Genomic DNA, 17,015 nt, shown 5'->3' with positions numbered 1-17,015 from the left:
TAAAATGTATCGTTGATTTCCATTTGTTTCTACCCAAATACTTCATTGATATCAATTTAATGTAATTAAACCAATTATCAATTTATTTTGCTTTATATTATTTACCCTATTTACATTGGACGGATGTGTATCCTCATCTTGTTTGTTGTTACCACAATGTTTCAGCTGATTCACTCTCCAGCCTTCATTAGGTGTCCTTGTAGAATTTTGAACCCAACCTGGGTTTTGATTCCTAATGTATTTTTGCTGTTGTTGTTATGATTATGATTATTATTATTATGATTATTATTATTATTATTATTACTATTATTATTATTATTTATTCAAGGCACTGCCTGGAATTGAACTTGTAATCTTGGGATTAGTAGCCTGTGCTCTTAACCATTACGCTATATGCCCATAGGCAAGATTACGAGTTCAATTCTAGGTAGTGCCTTGAATAAATAATAATAATAATAATAATAGCATCAGCAAAAATACCTTAGGAATGAGAAACCAGGGTTGGGTTCAAAATTCTACCAGGACACCTGATGAGGTCTGGAAAGTAAATCAGCTGAAACGTAGTAACAATAAACAAGATGAGAATACATATCTGTACAATGTAAACAATATACAGAATTCCACATCTCAAAAATATAGAACGTTATTTTGCTATTTTATTTTTGTTACAAAAACATTTTATCCAAGATAATCACACTTAATACTGAAATAAAAGCAATCTCAAAAAAGCTGAACTTTTTAACCCAACATAGTTACACCCTACTGGCTGTAGTAACTAGTAAAAGGGCATTCCTTTCATCAAATGTTTCTCTGCTTATTTTGCTCTAAATAAGATCGACCCCAAATTGCATTCCTTCATTGATATTTGCTTCAGTACTTATTTAGTGCAGTATTATTTTCTTATTCATGTATTTACTTTCAGTACCTCTCCAGAAACTAGTACTGCTTTTGTGCATGTCCATGATAGTATTTATGGATTTTAAACACTAGATGCTAGGATTTTTTTTTTTTCTGTTGAGCTTTAGGAAACAATATCTATTGTATGCATTAGCAGTATAGAACTGTATGAAACCAATGATGCATCAAAAAGTGCATGATTTATGAATTTTGCAAATGTCAGCATCATATTTTCAACTGAAAATAAATTGTTCACAATATAAAATACAAAATAAAAAACAATGCCTGTTCTTTTGAAGTAGTCATAGTTAAGCTTCAAGACAAGAAAATAGACTGGTAGATTTAGAAGTCCTTTGTAATTCACTTTATATGTTGTTGTTGTTATTCATGTTGTTAAGAAGCTTCATCACTCTAATCATACTCAGCTTAATCACTCTAATCATACTTTGCAATATAATTCTGAGATTATTGAAAGAGAATTGGTTTCACGTTGGTAATACAGGGTAGTATGTAAAACCAGTTTCCTACTACCCCTCTTTCACTTATATATACTTTTACATGCATATTCATACACAATATTTAGCCCCTCCCTAGAAAAACCAACTACTTATTATCACCTAAAGCAGTGCTTTTCAAACTATCTGATGTGGCATACCGGCAGTTTTTTTGTTTGTTTTTTTTCCAGTGTGCCAGGGACCGGTAATATTTCTTAGTAATATTAATTTATACCGGAAATAATATATATAATGAATATAATAAAAGTTGGCAATTTTTTTTTATCTTATGTTTATTTTGTAAACAAATAATACAGTATTACATAGCACTTTATAAATGGGGCCATTTGGAGCTCGAGGGGGGTGTTTTGGAGCAAAGGGGCACTAGAGAGCATTAAGAGACTTGTAGGGTACTGGAAGACACTCGTCTTTGATAAGTTTAATTTAAAATTTACGAGTAGGAGCCACATTTTCACATCTCTGTGATAGTTAGTTTAAAAAAAGCTATGCCTTTTTGTTTCAAATTTTCAAAAACTTAAAAAACACATTTTCCATTTTGGACGACACCAAGCAAATTCCTGGTACCATGTGTAACTGGTGTCACTAAAGTGAAACCCCCAAAACAAAAACTAAAAACAGATGAATAGTGACAAATGACTAAAAGAAAAATAAGTAATGAATAAAAGCAAAAAGCTAACTCTGTGTGTGTGTTTGTGTGCAAATATATAAAGTATGGTGGTCAGAATTTGGGATCAAACTGACTTTTGGGGGTGGCTAATAGGTATGTATTTGTGTATGTGTGTCTATGTATGGGTATGTTTGTATGTATATGATTGCGTGTGTTGCCATTTTGAATTCCTTCTACGATTGAACTTAAATTGACCCCTGGCTATTAAAGACCCAACAACACACACACACACACACATTTGTTTTAGGTTTTGTACCCATTTGAACTGTGGCTATACACCAGATAACATGGTAAGTCTTATGTTCTGAAATTTAAATTTTGAATTTGTTTTAATTATAAAATTACACCCCAGCTGAAAACACATCTTCTGGCTTTGGAAAACAGAACCTTTTCTTTCTCTTTCTATATTTAGAATTTCTCTGTTTTGGTCAGGATTTTCTAATTCCCTGTATGGATAGAAGCATTTAAAAAAAATTAAAATTCATAGAGCTGAACAAAATCAAAAGTATTTATTTTAATCGTAATGAGGAAAAGGAGTAAGCAGTTTCCCTTTCCTGAATACTAACAAGAGCATAGTATGAGGAAGATTTGGGTGTTATTTCTAGCAAATTGAACAACCACACAGAGTACCTCATTGGCTCATTTGTTGATGTGTATGAGTAAACAAAAACTATAGGAAAAACACACTACAAACACACACACACGTATATATATATATATATATATATATATATATATATATAATATATATATATATATATATGAGCAGAATTATGATTAAACACATGCTAAAACCCCTCATAACTTTTGTATTTTTATGAATTTTTACAAAGTATTTTCCATTCTGTATTCTGCATAATAGAATTGATATAATTATGCAAAAAAAAAAAATCTCCCACTCACCCCCAATTGTTTTTTTTTTAATTCGTGGTTTTAAAATACAGACAGTCTGAATCTACCATTCATTTCTCTTTATCATTTCCACATAATTTTTTAAATACTTTTATGGAAGAAATTCAATTGGTAGTCTTCACATTTTTTCACATGATCCTGGACTTTATATGTGAAATTCCTGTGACATGCTGCATGTCCATCAGCAATATTAGCAGATAGACAGCCATTCAGTGGTACAACATATAGTCCAAGTAGATGAAAGTCTTCTTTTTGAGATGAGAAAGGAATTTGAAAGAGTGGTGAAGAAGTTTTGGATACTTCTGATTGTCATAACCGATGGTGTGCCAGTTTTTTATGTGTGTATGTGTGTGTATAAAGATATAATTAAAACAGTGCATATACACCCACATATATATACATATATGTATATATATATATATATATATATATATACACACACACAAAACAAAGTATAATAGTGTGAATTTTCTAAAACTCTTTTAGGGACAAGCAGTTTTCACAATGAATTCCAATTTAATTGGAATCTACATGACCTGAAGCATATTTGTAGAAAAGAAATATGTAATTTTCTCAAGGTTGTGAAGAAGCAGATGTTTGGGGTACAATTGTGTAGATATGCTGAAATATTTATATATATATATAAGGATGTATATAAAATTAACTCTGTAAAAATGTATGTGTGTATGTATATATATTTGTATGTTTCTGTATACATTTATACATGTTTATGTATGAGTATCAGAAGATATTAGAATAATGGAATAAAAATCAGTCATAATAAGAGATCACCCAAAAACCTATTTCCTTAATTTTTAACACATATTTAAGCAATTTTGATATTGATTTTAAAAATTATTTGGAAATTATAAAGAGAAATGACTGGTAGATTCAAACTGTCCCTATTTTAAAATGAATTTAAAAAATTTGCGTGTGTCAAATTTTTTCTCCAGAAGTTCATGGCTTTATAGGAATAAGCATGGAAAACTGCATCAAGATAACCAATTGTCAGATTTTTTACTTCCTTTTAAAAAATACAGATTTTGTGAATGAGACAAACTAGATCCTGAATAAGAAATGAATGTTTAATATGACAAATTTTCAGATTTTTTACGTCATTTTAAAAGGAGGCTGATTTTGTGACTCAAACTAACTAGATCCATGTACAGTGAATGCCATCCTCCACAATTTGCTACTCATATGAAGTACATATGTATTTCAACTATTCCTATCAGATACACTCTCTTTCTTGAGTATAAAAAATCCTCTTCCTGGGTGACAATAACTTATATATCAGATTGTTACGCAAGTTCTAGCTGTTTTGATAAGGGAAATCAGAAAGGTTTGGAATGATTTCATCAGCATTTACTTGTATCAAAGAGCACTCTTTCAATAGACAGCATATTGATCTCATAAGTATTGTGTGGTGAAAATAAATGCAATCACCAAACTTTCAATTCATTATTTCGTATTTTTTTTTTTGCATTTCAATTTGTACATCTGTACTCCTGACTGCATACAAGTGCATATGTAAGATAACATCCTTTATTTTTCAATCATTATCTGCTGATATCAAAATAAGTAGTATATTGAAAAATAAAAATATTTTCTAAGGTGTGGGGGAATTTGTAACTCCAAGGGTCAAAAGGGACCTTTGGTCAAAATGGGCTGAGAACCTTTGATCTAGAACATTGTTTCTTCTTCTCACAGTTAGCAAGGTATATAAGTAAAACAAGAATGTCACTCTGTGTATTTACATCTGGGTTGGTAGTTTAAGCTACTAGGACTGTAACTGAAGAAATTAAAATGAACTAAGTCTGTTATATGCAATAGAAGCAGTATGAAATTAAAATAGCCATCTATGTATCATCTTGAATGTACATATATTGTTGAAAGGCAATTTACTGCCGCATTCATCCAGAGATAACATCTATGCACATGCTGTGTAAATGATTGAACTTTTAGGCCTCATGTCTTGTGTTGATTTCTTTTTCCTATGCAAAAAGAAAAATAATTTTCAGAGAGAAAAATGTATCAGAAATTCAACCTGTTTTAAAACACAAAGTCAGGATTTAGGTTACTGGTAAGTGATGGTTCAAGAAAGGGCCTTCTGAGATTGAAGGGGCCTTTTTTAAGTTTGTGTGCCTTGTAGACCACCAAATGTGACTTGTTCTATTTAATTTATTTTGGTGCATTACTGATACTTGTTGATTCTGCAGGGATAACTGGTGGTAACAAGCTGGTGGGTTATAAACTTGGAACAAAAAGAGTAGAAAGAAACAAAATAAGTTTGAGGCATTTTGTCTGATACTCTACTATGTCACCCATTTCCTCTGTCTTTCCCAATGTTTGATATTAATTTCTATTATTTAAATTTAACAATTTTAAGATTTATCAAATGAAAATGTAGTAATACGTTGAATTGAGAGAATGATATTTTTGTTGTTGTTTAACCCTAAGTCAGCACAGTCTTATCAAATGTACTCCATCTGCGATTTCCTAAGACTTTTGTTTATCTCAGGCCACATTGTCAAATGTACCATTTTTTCTTGAGAATTTGGCTGCCATTTCTAGCAGATTGAATGACTAGATGGAAGCTCTCTCATTGTCACTTAAAGAGGATCTTAACCTGCTGCCCAATATGATATAAGTTTGAATCTTGTCATAGGCTGTATGTTGTGTTCATATCCTAAGTATTTGTCACTAACTTATACTATTAGTTGGTACAGTCATAACTTTAAGCAATGAGATGCCTTTAAATGTCTCTTTTGTTAAAAATAAAAAAAAAACTGGTACTCCATTGGTTATAGTGCTCAGGGTTCTAGTTGATCCAATGAATGGAATAGCCTGCTTGTGAAATAAACTTGTAAGTGACTGAGCATACCACAAACACATGTACCCTTAATGTAGATCACAAAGAGATTCAGTGAGACAAGGCTGGTCCTTTGAATTACAGATACAACTCATTTTTGCCAGCTGAGTGTACTGGAGCAATGTGAAATAAAGTGTCTTGCTCAAGGACGCAATGTACTGCCAGGAATCAAATTCATGACCCTACAGTTGTGGGCTGCATCCCCTAACCATTAGACCACATGCCTTTACTGTTCTAACCTGGGTTCCAACAAGTTGGCTTGCCCTAGATGTACTAAAATGAAATCAAGGTCATCAAGCAGTCACATTGTATTTAATGAAAAGGATTAATTACAAAATAAAAGAAAGGAAAAAGTCTTTTCAATACTTCTTCATAAAGAATGAAACTACTTTTTCTATATTTCATTGTTATATAGCCTTGTTTACCATTGATTCATAGGTCATTGACAACTTTTCTCCACTGTTCTCAACTTTGGGCTATCTTTCCTCTCCTGGGTCTTGTTGGGTTTGAATTGTCATCAGTGCTTCTGTAACTGTGCTTTATATATATTTTTTTTTTCTCAGTGGTGGTGTTGTCCCTATGCAAATCCATTTTTAGCTGTTGGAAGAGGTGGTCCATTTTAACCTGGCCGCTATCCTTTCACCTGGCCAGTATGAGAGGCTCTACCAGGAACTTGTTCTCTGCTGGCATAGCTTTTAGGGTCATCAAGACACAGAAGCCACTACATCACAGCAAGGAGTGAACCTTGTAATGGCAAAGTTGACCTAGGCAGTGTCTTAAATTCAGAGTACAAGAAGCTATAACAAATACCACAACATATTTCATCTGCCAATTTGCTGAAGTTTGACAATTAAAATCCTATTAGAGATGATCTGTCTCATTATCATTTGATTATAACCCTATCAGAGCAGACATGTCTCATTATCATTTGATTTAGGTCAGTAAAATTAGTTCCAGTAATGAATAACAATCTATATACCTACATATTTCTGACAACATTATCCCAGTTGTTGTTTAGACTCAAGCCAAGTTTGACTGAGCAAACCTAATAATTTCAGTTATGACCAGCCAGTCATTGTGTATCTCACACTGTGATCTTCCATTTTTTAAATAGCAAGGAGTGATTTGAATAAGATTTGGCTGCTATTTTTGACAGATCTTGTGAATGCATAAAGTTTTCTTTGTTGACTGAACATTATCCAAATGTATAAAGGAGATTTCCTTATCATAATTACCTATTTTTTCTTGTGATTCATTAAAATATCAATAACTAATCAATTATATCATTATACATAAATTTTAGAATTTTGTAGTTGGGGGATATCAGGTTTAAATATGTCTTTCTTTTCATGATTTTATATAAATTTTTAAATTTACTTAAATTTTATTTCCATCAAAGTAAATAATGTCTAAAAGGAATGGAAACCACCAAGAACTATGAATAAATGAAACTATAAATATATCTACTGTATCTTCTGGCATACATATAGAGATTATATATAATGTAACCATGTGGTGTAAATATTCATATATAGTCACTATCTTTCCAAACCCTGCTACATTTCACATGGAATTTTTAGTCCTCTAAATTTTTTTTTCTTTGGTATTTAAGACATTTCTTTTTTTTTTTTGGCTGTAACTTTAGGCCTGAAAAATTCAAACTGTATGCCAAAAAATATTATATAAAATTCTTTCACAGACTTCAACCAATGTCTTTCATTACATTTGGAATCTCTTTTATCAGAACGTTTCATTTAATGTTATTTCAGAGACAAATTGACTGGGAAGCTGCTGCAAACTTACTTAAAGGTAAGCTTTGTTGTATTTGTTGTTGTTTAGGCCAAAAATGGCAGAGTGTAATTTGAAGATTAGGATGATACATTTAGCAAGTCAGATAACTGGGTAGAAACTGTCTCACTGGTTTAGCTTCTATTTCTTATTAACATATCCGATAACATATGTTAAAACTAAATATTTAATAAAAAAAGAAATAAACAAATTCATTATATACATTCTTATATAATAAATCAGTTGTTAGATCCATTATGGACTGAAGTACATTAATATCTGCACTGAAATTTGGGGTGATCAGTAGGGAGTAGGCACAAATGCCATCAGACCACTGCTTAATTGATATATTGCCTTTTTCTGTTCTTTTTAAGGTGTTTACTTAACCCTGCGCAAACACAGTTTTATTGCCCATCTTTCTCATCTTAAGGTAATAAAATTTACATTTGTCTCTTTGTCTAATCGTTTCCAATCATTTTTGACCACAAAATATTTTCTTTATCATTTTCTGAAATGGATGCTTTGTCACTCAAAAAAAAAAGAAAAAAGAAGCATCTTTACAAGATATATAAGGATAAGGGTGTTATTATTTAAGATTCAATAGAAAAGAGATATTTAAATTTCAATTAGAATTTGAAAGAAAATTATATATATTCTGGGTTACATTGGCTCTTTCTTCTTTCTAGCACAAAAGTGGTGACCAGTCATCTTATAAGGTTAAACATGTGTCAGTAGTCAAGACCATGAGTAGTTCAGGTTATCATGGAAACTTTTATATAACAGAAATAAAACAACAGGCAGTTTCTATTGCTATTCCTAAATGAGATACCAATCCATCGTAAGGTTAATCCCAATTGCTGCTGCTATACAGCTGATACTCATAGTCAGCTGAGGAGACTACACCAACATGAAATGAACTTTCTCAAGGACATAATGCACAGCCCAGTGCAGGAATTAAATGCATTCCCTTCTGACTTAAAACCCAGTACACTAATACCTGGTCCATCCACCTTCACAAGGCATGTAGCTAAGATTAAAGCTCAAATGTTTAATAAATAAAACAAAAAAATCAATATTTTCAGAAGATGTAAAAGGAGTTTAGTTTAAATTTGTTGTGGTGTTGAACAGAATATGAAGAAAAATAAAGCATTTTAGATTTTAAGAATATGCAAATCTAATTTCTCTCTTAGCTTTTATATCCTTCCTCCTCTTACATATAGTCATTATTTTCATTCTTGGTGAGCTTCATATGCTACATGTATGTGGTAACATATATCTGCTTGTATGACCTTATGGTCTGCAATACCAACTTCAGGAAACCCACCTCTCACCTAGTCACCTACCGTTCTGGCAGACACACCAGCCAGATTGACTACATCCTTGCCAGAAAAAGGGAAAGAGGACTGATTATAAATGCCAAAACCTTTCCAGGCGAGGAATGTACTCCTCAACATAGATTAGTAGTTAGCGACATCAGGATCAGAGCTAAATGGTTGCCCAGAAGAAGACCAGCTTGGAGGAGAAGGGTCTGGAAGCTTAAAGATCCTGCAAATGGACAGAGATTTAGAGACATACTACTCGAAGCCTTTGACGAAATAGAAGGGGATATAGCTTCACTTAATGTGGAAGACAACTGGAGATTCCTACGAGACAATCTGCTGACAGCCACTGAACAGATCTGTGGATGGAGCAAAGTACCATCTCGACCCAGAGTAACATGGTGGTGGAACACCGTGGTTGACATGGCTATTAGACAAAAGAGACAGGCTTGGAAGGACTGGAAGAACGGTGGTAGCAGGGAATTGTATCAGACAGCCAAAAGGGAAGCTAGGAGACAGGTTTATTTAGCCAGAGGGTAAGCGGATAAGAAAAAATTTGCCAATGTTCTGAGCCATGAGGATGAAAGACTTGAGGTATTTCGTGTTGCAAGACAGTGTGTGAGAGAAAATCGTGATGTGGTAGGAGAGAAGTGTGTTCGCATGGATGATGGTTCACTTGCGCTAAATGAGGATGCAAAGAGAGAGGTTTGGAGATGCCACTATGAAAGGTTGCTGAATAAAGAAAATGAACGGGATAAAGAGAGTCTGCCGAATGTTGACCCAACAGAGGGACCAGCTATCCGAGTTGATAGTTCCGTGGTAGCTAAGGCAATTAGAAGCATGAAGACAGGGAAAGCCCCAGGCCCATCTGGAATTACTGCAGAGATGCTCAAAATATCTGGCAGTGTCGGCTATAACCTAGTCACCCGTATAGTCAACCAGGTGATACACGAAGGAGTCATACCCAATGACTGGTGTAGCAGCATACTAGTCAACTGCTACAAAGGTAAAGGTGATGCCCTAGATACAAATAATTACAGAGATATCAAGCTGTTGGATCAGGTAATGAAGGTTACGGAGAGGGTCATAGCCCAACTAATTAGAGAGAGAGTTAGTTTAGATGAGATGCAGTTTGGGTTTGTGCAAGGGAAAAGTACCACTGATGCTATATTCCTGGTAAGGCAGCTGCAGGAGAAATACCTAGCCAAAGATAAGCCCCTGTACCTGGCTTTCGTTGACATGGAGAAAGCCTTTGATAGGGTCCCCCGATCCCTCATCTGGTGGTCAATGAGGAAACTAGGGATAGATAAATGGCTGGTGAGGGCTGTGCAAGCCATGTACAGAGATGCCGTAAGCAAGGTTAGGGTTGGCAACATGTACACAGAAGAATTCAAAGTAGAGGTTGGGGTCCACCAGGGTTCAGTACTCAGCCCCCTCCTATTTATCATTGTCCTCCAGGCAATTGTGGAGGAATTCAAGACAGGTTGCCCCTGGGAGCTCCTCTATGCTGACGACCTCGCTCTAATTGCTGAGTCACTATCAGAACTGGAGGAGAAGTTCCAGGTGTGGAAGGAGGGTTTAGAATCGAGGGGCCTTAGAGTCAACCTAGCTAAAACCAAAGTACTAATAAGTAGAAAGGTAGACAATCCACAAATGTCCTCAGGAAGATGGCCCTGCTCAATCTGTAGAAAAGGTGTAGGTAGAAACTCTATAAGATGTACCCAGTGTAAGCTATGGACACATAAGAGGTGCAGCAATGTCAAAGGTAGGCTAACTGGGAAGATAGTTTTTGTATGTGGCAGATGCTCGGGAGCATTGACCTCCGAAAATCTGCAGAAAACAACTTCTGTCACTTTCCAGGGGGAAAAACTAGAAGTAGTTGATAGCTTCCGTTATCTAGGTGACCAAGTCAGTAGTGGGGGTGGGTGCGCTGAAAGTGTAACTGCTAGAATAAGAATAGCCTGGGCAAAGTTTAGGGAGCTCCTACCTCTGCTGGTGACTAAAGGCCTCTCGCTCAGAGTAAAAGGCAGACTGTATGATGCATGTGTACGAACAGCCATGCTACATGGCAGTGAAACATGGGCCGTGACTGCTGAGGACATGCGTAAGCTCGTGAGGAATGAAGCCAGTATGCTCCGATGAATGTGTAATGTCAGTGTACTTACTCGACAGAGCGTTAGTACCTTGAGAGAAATGTTGTACCTAAGAAGCATCAGTTGTGGTGTGCAAGAGAGACGATTGTGCTGGTATGGTCATGTGGCGAGAATGGATGAAGATAGGTGTGTGAGAAAGTGCCAATCCCTAGCAGTTGAGGGAACCCGTGGAAGAGGTAGACCCAGGAAAACCTGGGACGAGGTGGTGAAGCACGACCTTCGAACGTTAGGTCTCACCATGGAAATGACTAGAGACCGAGACCTATGGAAGTATGCTGTGCGTGAGAAGACCCAGCAAGACTAGTGAAGCCATAACCCGTGGCCCCTACCTGGGACGTAGTCAGTCCACCTGTGCATACCTTCCTTCTTGTGACACCTGTGAAGACCTGTTGAGGCAAGTGAAAATCAATCAATCAAATCAAATCAAATCAAATCAAACCAAATCAAAATAGATGAACATCAATGGAATTTGTATCCTTGTGGTACCAGTGCCAGTGGCACATAAGAAAACCATCTGAACGTGACCGTAGCCAGTACCGCATCGACTGGCCTCCGTGCTGAGGGCACGTAACAAACACCATCCGAGCATGGCCGTTCGCCAGCCTCGTCTGGCACCTGTGTCGGTGGCGCATAAAAACACCATCCGAGCGTGGCCGTCTGCCAGCCTCGTCTGGCACCTGTGTCGGTGGCACATAAAAACACCATCTGAGCATGGCCGTCTGCCAGCCTTGTCTGGCACCTGTGTCGGTGGCACATAAAATCACCCACTACAGTCTCGGAGTGGTTGGCGTTAGGAAGGGCATCCAGCTGTAGAAACACTGCCAGATCTGACTGGCCTGGTGCAGCCTTCGAGCTTGCCAGACCCCAGTTGAACCGTCCAACCCATGCTAGCATGGAAAGCGGACATTAAACGATGATGATGATGATGATGATGATGAATGTGCATATATGGAGGATTTGCCTTGGATGCTCTATTTAACTCCATGCACAATAGCTGATTTTGATGTAATGGAAGGAGTAATCTTGTTGTTACTGTTATCTGGTGCTTTATGTTGTGTATCTATATCATTAATAATAGCTATTGGGTTGGTGGTGTGGCAAAGACAGTTGTGTACTAGTTGGTCTGTATGTCTTAAAGAATTTAGTTTCACCTATTGCTTTGAGTTCATGCCCCTGAAACTGATAATCTAAATACAAGGCATGTTCTGCGTTCAATACAGTTGAGTATAACCAATACCAAAATGTATCTGTTCATGTCAACATAAGAAAGCTACATCATTTTTCATGGAACTAATTTATTTTATTTGCTAAATTTCTGTTAGGAACTTGATTTCTTGGATTGGATCTGTGAATAACACCAATACCATTGCAGGTCTACAGTAGATGTTTGCACTCCATCTGTTGTCATGCCATCTCAGTGCTGGCTGCTTCTGTCAGCATGCTGCCTCAATATTATAATGTTTTAGGCACAGCCAGACAGCATCACAAGCTTCCCATTCTATGGTGATAAATCTCTCATCTAGACTGCAATCTGCAGCAACACTTTTTCCAGTGGCAACTTGGCAGACCATGGTTGTTACTACCTGACAAGGGAAGAATTATCATTATTGATATTATTATTGCTATTATCAAGGTGATGAGCTAGCAGAATCATTAGTATGCTGGGCAAAGTACTTGGCAGCATTTCATCGGTCTTTACATTCTGAGTTCAAATTCCACCAAGGTTGACTTTGCCTTTCACTCTTTTGGGGTCAATAAATTAAGTACTAGTTGAGAACTGGGGGGGGGGGTCAATGTAGCTCCTTCCTCAAATGTACTGGCCTTGTACCAAAATTTGAAACCATTATTAAGGTGGTGAACTGTCAAGATTGTTTCTTCACTGAGCAAAATGCTTAGCAGCATTTCCTCTGGTTCTTTACATTCTGAGTTCAAACAGTGCTGATGTCAACTTTGTCTTTCTTCCTGAGAGGTCAATGAAATAAGTATCAATCATGTACTGGGGGCCAATGTAATCAACTTCCTCCTCCCACCAAAATTGCTGGCCTTGTACCAAAATTAGAAAGAATTATTATTGATGTTATTGTTTTTTATTTATATTATTTTTATTATTGCAGACTCTCATCAATGTATTGATTGGTTTAATTCTCTCTGGAAGCACCGGTTCATCGCAAGACCATATGGTCCCAACTTTCTATGGAAGCCACAAGAGTGACCAAAGTCAAGCTCTGCTGCCAGCTCCTTCAATTTTTTGTTCAGCAGTCATTAAACTTGTTGCAATGCAAATGCAAGTTCTTGGGGTAATTATTCTTCATTATTCATTTTTTGCTAATTTTCTTTCCATAAATTTTGTGAGTGGATTTGGTCGATGGAACCTGAAAGAAACCTGTCATATATGTATATATGTATGGATGTGCATGTGTATAGGTTACTGTCACCTTGCCTTGACATCACATATCGTTGTAAATGAATGCCATTGTCATGCAAGTGGTGTCTTTTGTTCCCAATCTTCTATGAAAACATGTCCGGTTATTGGGAAATATTATCTTGTTTGGAAGCAGGTGAGGGTTGGTAACAGAAAGGCTATCTAGTCATAGAAAATCTGTCTCAACAAAAATCCTGTCTGAGCCATGCACATATGGAAAAGTAGCTATAAAAATGATGACAATTACAACAATGATGACAATAACTGTTTAAGGCAGATCTACAAATTGATATGACATTTATCAGTGGATAGGCAGAACTGGTAGAGCCTCAACAAAATACCTTGTGCTATTTAGTCACATCCTTTTATGTTATTAGTTCAAATCCCACTTAGGTCAACTTACCCAGTTTCTTTTTTCAATGCTGATAAAATAAGAACCAGATAAACTAGAGAGGTCAATATAATCAGCTATATCTTTGAAGGCTGTGCCCCAGCATGGCCATGGTCTAATAAGGGAAATCAGTTTTAAAAGAATAAAAAAACTGACCTGTGATCTACCCTTGTAACCCTAAACTACCTTATTTAGAGGAAAGTAAAACTTAATCTGAAACAATGATTTATAAAATTTTTTAAAACTTTATTTATTTTGTAATTTCTTTACTTATTTTTCTAAATCAGGAACAATTTTCTCTGGAACAAATATTTGGAGGAATGTCTGTTTTCCCTTCAATAGAGTGCTGTTTAAACATGCTCGTTGATTTTATTCTGCCTCTCTGCATTCGAACTGGCTATGGAAGAAGAGGTAGGTTAATAAATAAATAAAAAAAAAACCATTTCTTTTAAATTAACTAGTTTTATGCAATAACAATTCCCTTTTTAAAAAAAAATATATTTCTGTTGTGTACATTTTATTGACCTTCTTAAAATACCACCTTTCCCTTTTGCTTTTAATCTTTTCAACTGCACAACTTCATTTGGCTGCAGTCAAACGAGAGAGCCAAGATAAAAGAAAGAAATAATAAAAGAGTAAAACAATATGAATCTAGGGCAAGGGATGGACAGAATTGCTAAAGTATCAGACAACATGCTTTGTGGTGTTTGTTCCAACTCTTTACCTTCTGAGTACCAAATTTGTATCTAACTAACAAGATGATGTTTTGTAAAACTACCTAAAAAAAGACTCTATTCTTCCATGACAAGCACATAGTACTTGCCAAGGAAATCACCACTTGTTATTCATTGATCTGATGACCTCACAAAAAGAAATAAAAGATAATAAGGGTTTTTAAAAGAAACTACTTTTTTCCTTTTCTTTTTTTTTACTTTCATCCAGATTCTCCTCGGCTCCTTCATGCTGACATCCGATATGCATTGTCAGTTGTCCTTCATGCCTTGAATCCACCTATAAAACATAGTAGCCAGTCTAATACCAAAACGGGTAGCCATCATATAAACATTACTGAACAAGGCCAATCAGATAATTTTCTACCAACAGAAAAGTATTTTGTGAAACCTGGCTGCATAGAACTACAGGAACAAACTGCTTACCTTGGTGAGTTTTTTTTTTTACTGATTTCTCTCAGCTGTCTTTAATTTGTTCCTTTATTTGTTTTCTATTTCTATTAAATTAATTACAGGAAAACAAATGCTGACTACAAGAAAGGTTGTATTTCATAAAATGCTTAATTAACATACTCCAGGTTATGTCATGCTGAAGATTTGTAAAAATACCGAAATAGTGCTCTACATGATTGCTACTAACTGGAAATTAACCAAGAGAAAATATATGTTTCATGAAATACACAGAGATAAATAAGAAATTCTAAAAGTTTTTCATGTGTGTAGCATTTTTATTGAAATTGAAACTGTGAGTTGGTCTTGTAACTCAAGTTTCACACCACTACAATCTTCAAGCAAAGATTTTATTGATGTGAAAATAATTGTGGTCTTAACCATCAACTTTAAAGCAATATATTTCAGATTAGAGTAAATTGTATTCACTGAAATAATAGCTATTATAATTTACACAACTTTTACTAACAAGAAGCAAACCTGTCAATTCTGGTGGCATAGAATTCTGGAATCTTGAAATCAAAGAGAACTCTTCCAATGTATTTTAAGTTGCTGGTTCATAGTTGAAAACATTATTTTGCAAGAAGTCACTGAAATACTTAAAAGACTGATAGTTTGTCAGAGAGTGATCTGGGAAGTAAGTCAGGTGAGATAGAGTCTCATAGCTCAGGCAATTCAATTTCTTCAATCATTTTTGAAAATAGTGGTTAGGCACTGCTATGGAAAAGTATTGGTCCTCTTTGACTGTCAATGTTGGACATAATATTGCAGGTTTTGATTCATTTTATTGATTTCTTGGCAATACTTCTCCTTGAATGTTTGCAAGAATAAATATAGCTTTTAAGTATAAAACATTTATTTATTTGCTAACTTAAAATGATAACTGAGGAAAATTTCTGAGAGTGACCTTATATAGTTAAGTGGTGGCTAATTTACTTAAAACCATGAGCCAAAAAGAAATTTCAATTAATCAAATTTAGAATTTTAATAAAGAGAAAAATCATTAACTTAAATTATTAATTCTTGTCAAGAAAAACAAGGGAAACAACTTCAAATCCATATTATTTAATTTAGTTAAATTGGAGCATGCAATAGAAAGTAAGTTTGATCTTGGATACAATTTTAGATTCTTTAAACTGAGCCTGCTTGAGTTATGTGGTCTTTCACTCAAACATAACATTCTGTTGTGGTAAAATAATCTGACCAAGATTAAATATGTGACCACTCAGTTTATTACAAACTCAAAATATATAAGTACTTGATCTAACTAAGGTTTGTCTCAAGCTAAAATGCACCTAATCAAAAATAAGATATTCCACAGAACCTCCCAAAACTAAACACCAATATTTAAGTGTTATCCAAGCCTAATTTGGTTACCTATGAAGAAAACCAAACAATACCAAAGTAAGCAATCCCCACAGACTATGAATTCACAAACACTTTCCACTTTTAAAAAATTGAAGGACAACCCAAAATAACAAGACTAAGATACAAGAAGTTCACAATCAAGCATAACATATGTATATTCTCATCATCAGCTACCCGAACGGATATCACTAGTTTCAATATCTGGATTGTACCATTCAATTCACTGCCTTAGAATCTTCTAGCTTATTACTATAAATAACAACATAAGCGTAAACAAATAGTAATAACTTATAGCTACAAATTAGTATTTCTAACAAAGAACTAATTCTAAAAATGATTTTCAAACAATACAACAAACATAGACTACTCAATCAACATTACATGATGAACATGGTATTACACCCAAATAACAAGCCTAATAATGATTACTGGAAACAGGCTTTTCAAGATTGTCCTCAGGTTCAATATGCTAAAATCATGTTCTCTCAGATTAGTCAGATAGTTATATGTTTAGGCAAAATATTATCTTT

The 17,015-nt window shown here is 35.0% G+C and overlaps 1 protein-coding gene across 2 annotated transcripts in view; it reads left to right on the top strand.

Moving 5' to 3' along the window:
* Window positions 1–17,015, top strand: part of LOC115225425 (protein unc-80 homolog) — a 318,484-nt gene that overhangs the window by 252,762 nt on the left and 48,707 nt on the right. For both annotated transcript variants that reach the window (XM_036498583.1, XM_036498580.1), the window contains 5 exons: window positions 7,633–7,672; window positions 8,026–8,081; window positions 13,238–13,420; window positions 14,224–14,347; window positions 14,879–15,097. In XM_036498583.1, the coding sequence (XP_036354476.1) occupies window positions 7,633–7,672; window positions 8,026–8,081; window positions 13,238–13,420; window positions 14,224–14,347; window positions 14,879–15,097 (622 nt within the window). The remainder of the gene's footprint in view (window positions 1–7,632; window positions 7,673–8,025; window positions 8,082–13,237; window positions 13,421–14,223; window positions 14,348–14,878; window positions 15,098–17,015) is intronic.

The sequence above is a fragment of the Octopus sinensis genome, linkage group LG2 (genome assembly GCF_006345805.1).
Source record: "Octopus sinensis linkage group LG2, ASM634580v1, whole genome shotgun sequence".
NCBI lineage: Eukaryota > Metazoa > Mollusca > Cephalopoda > Octopoda > Octopodidae > Octopus > Octopus sinensis.
Note: the sequence above shows the minus strand (reverse complement) of the source record. Positions and strands in the feature narration are given on the sequence as shown.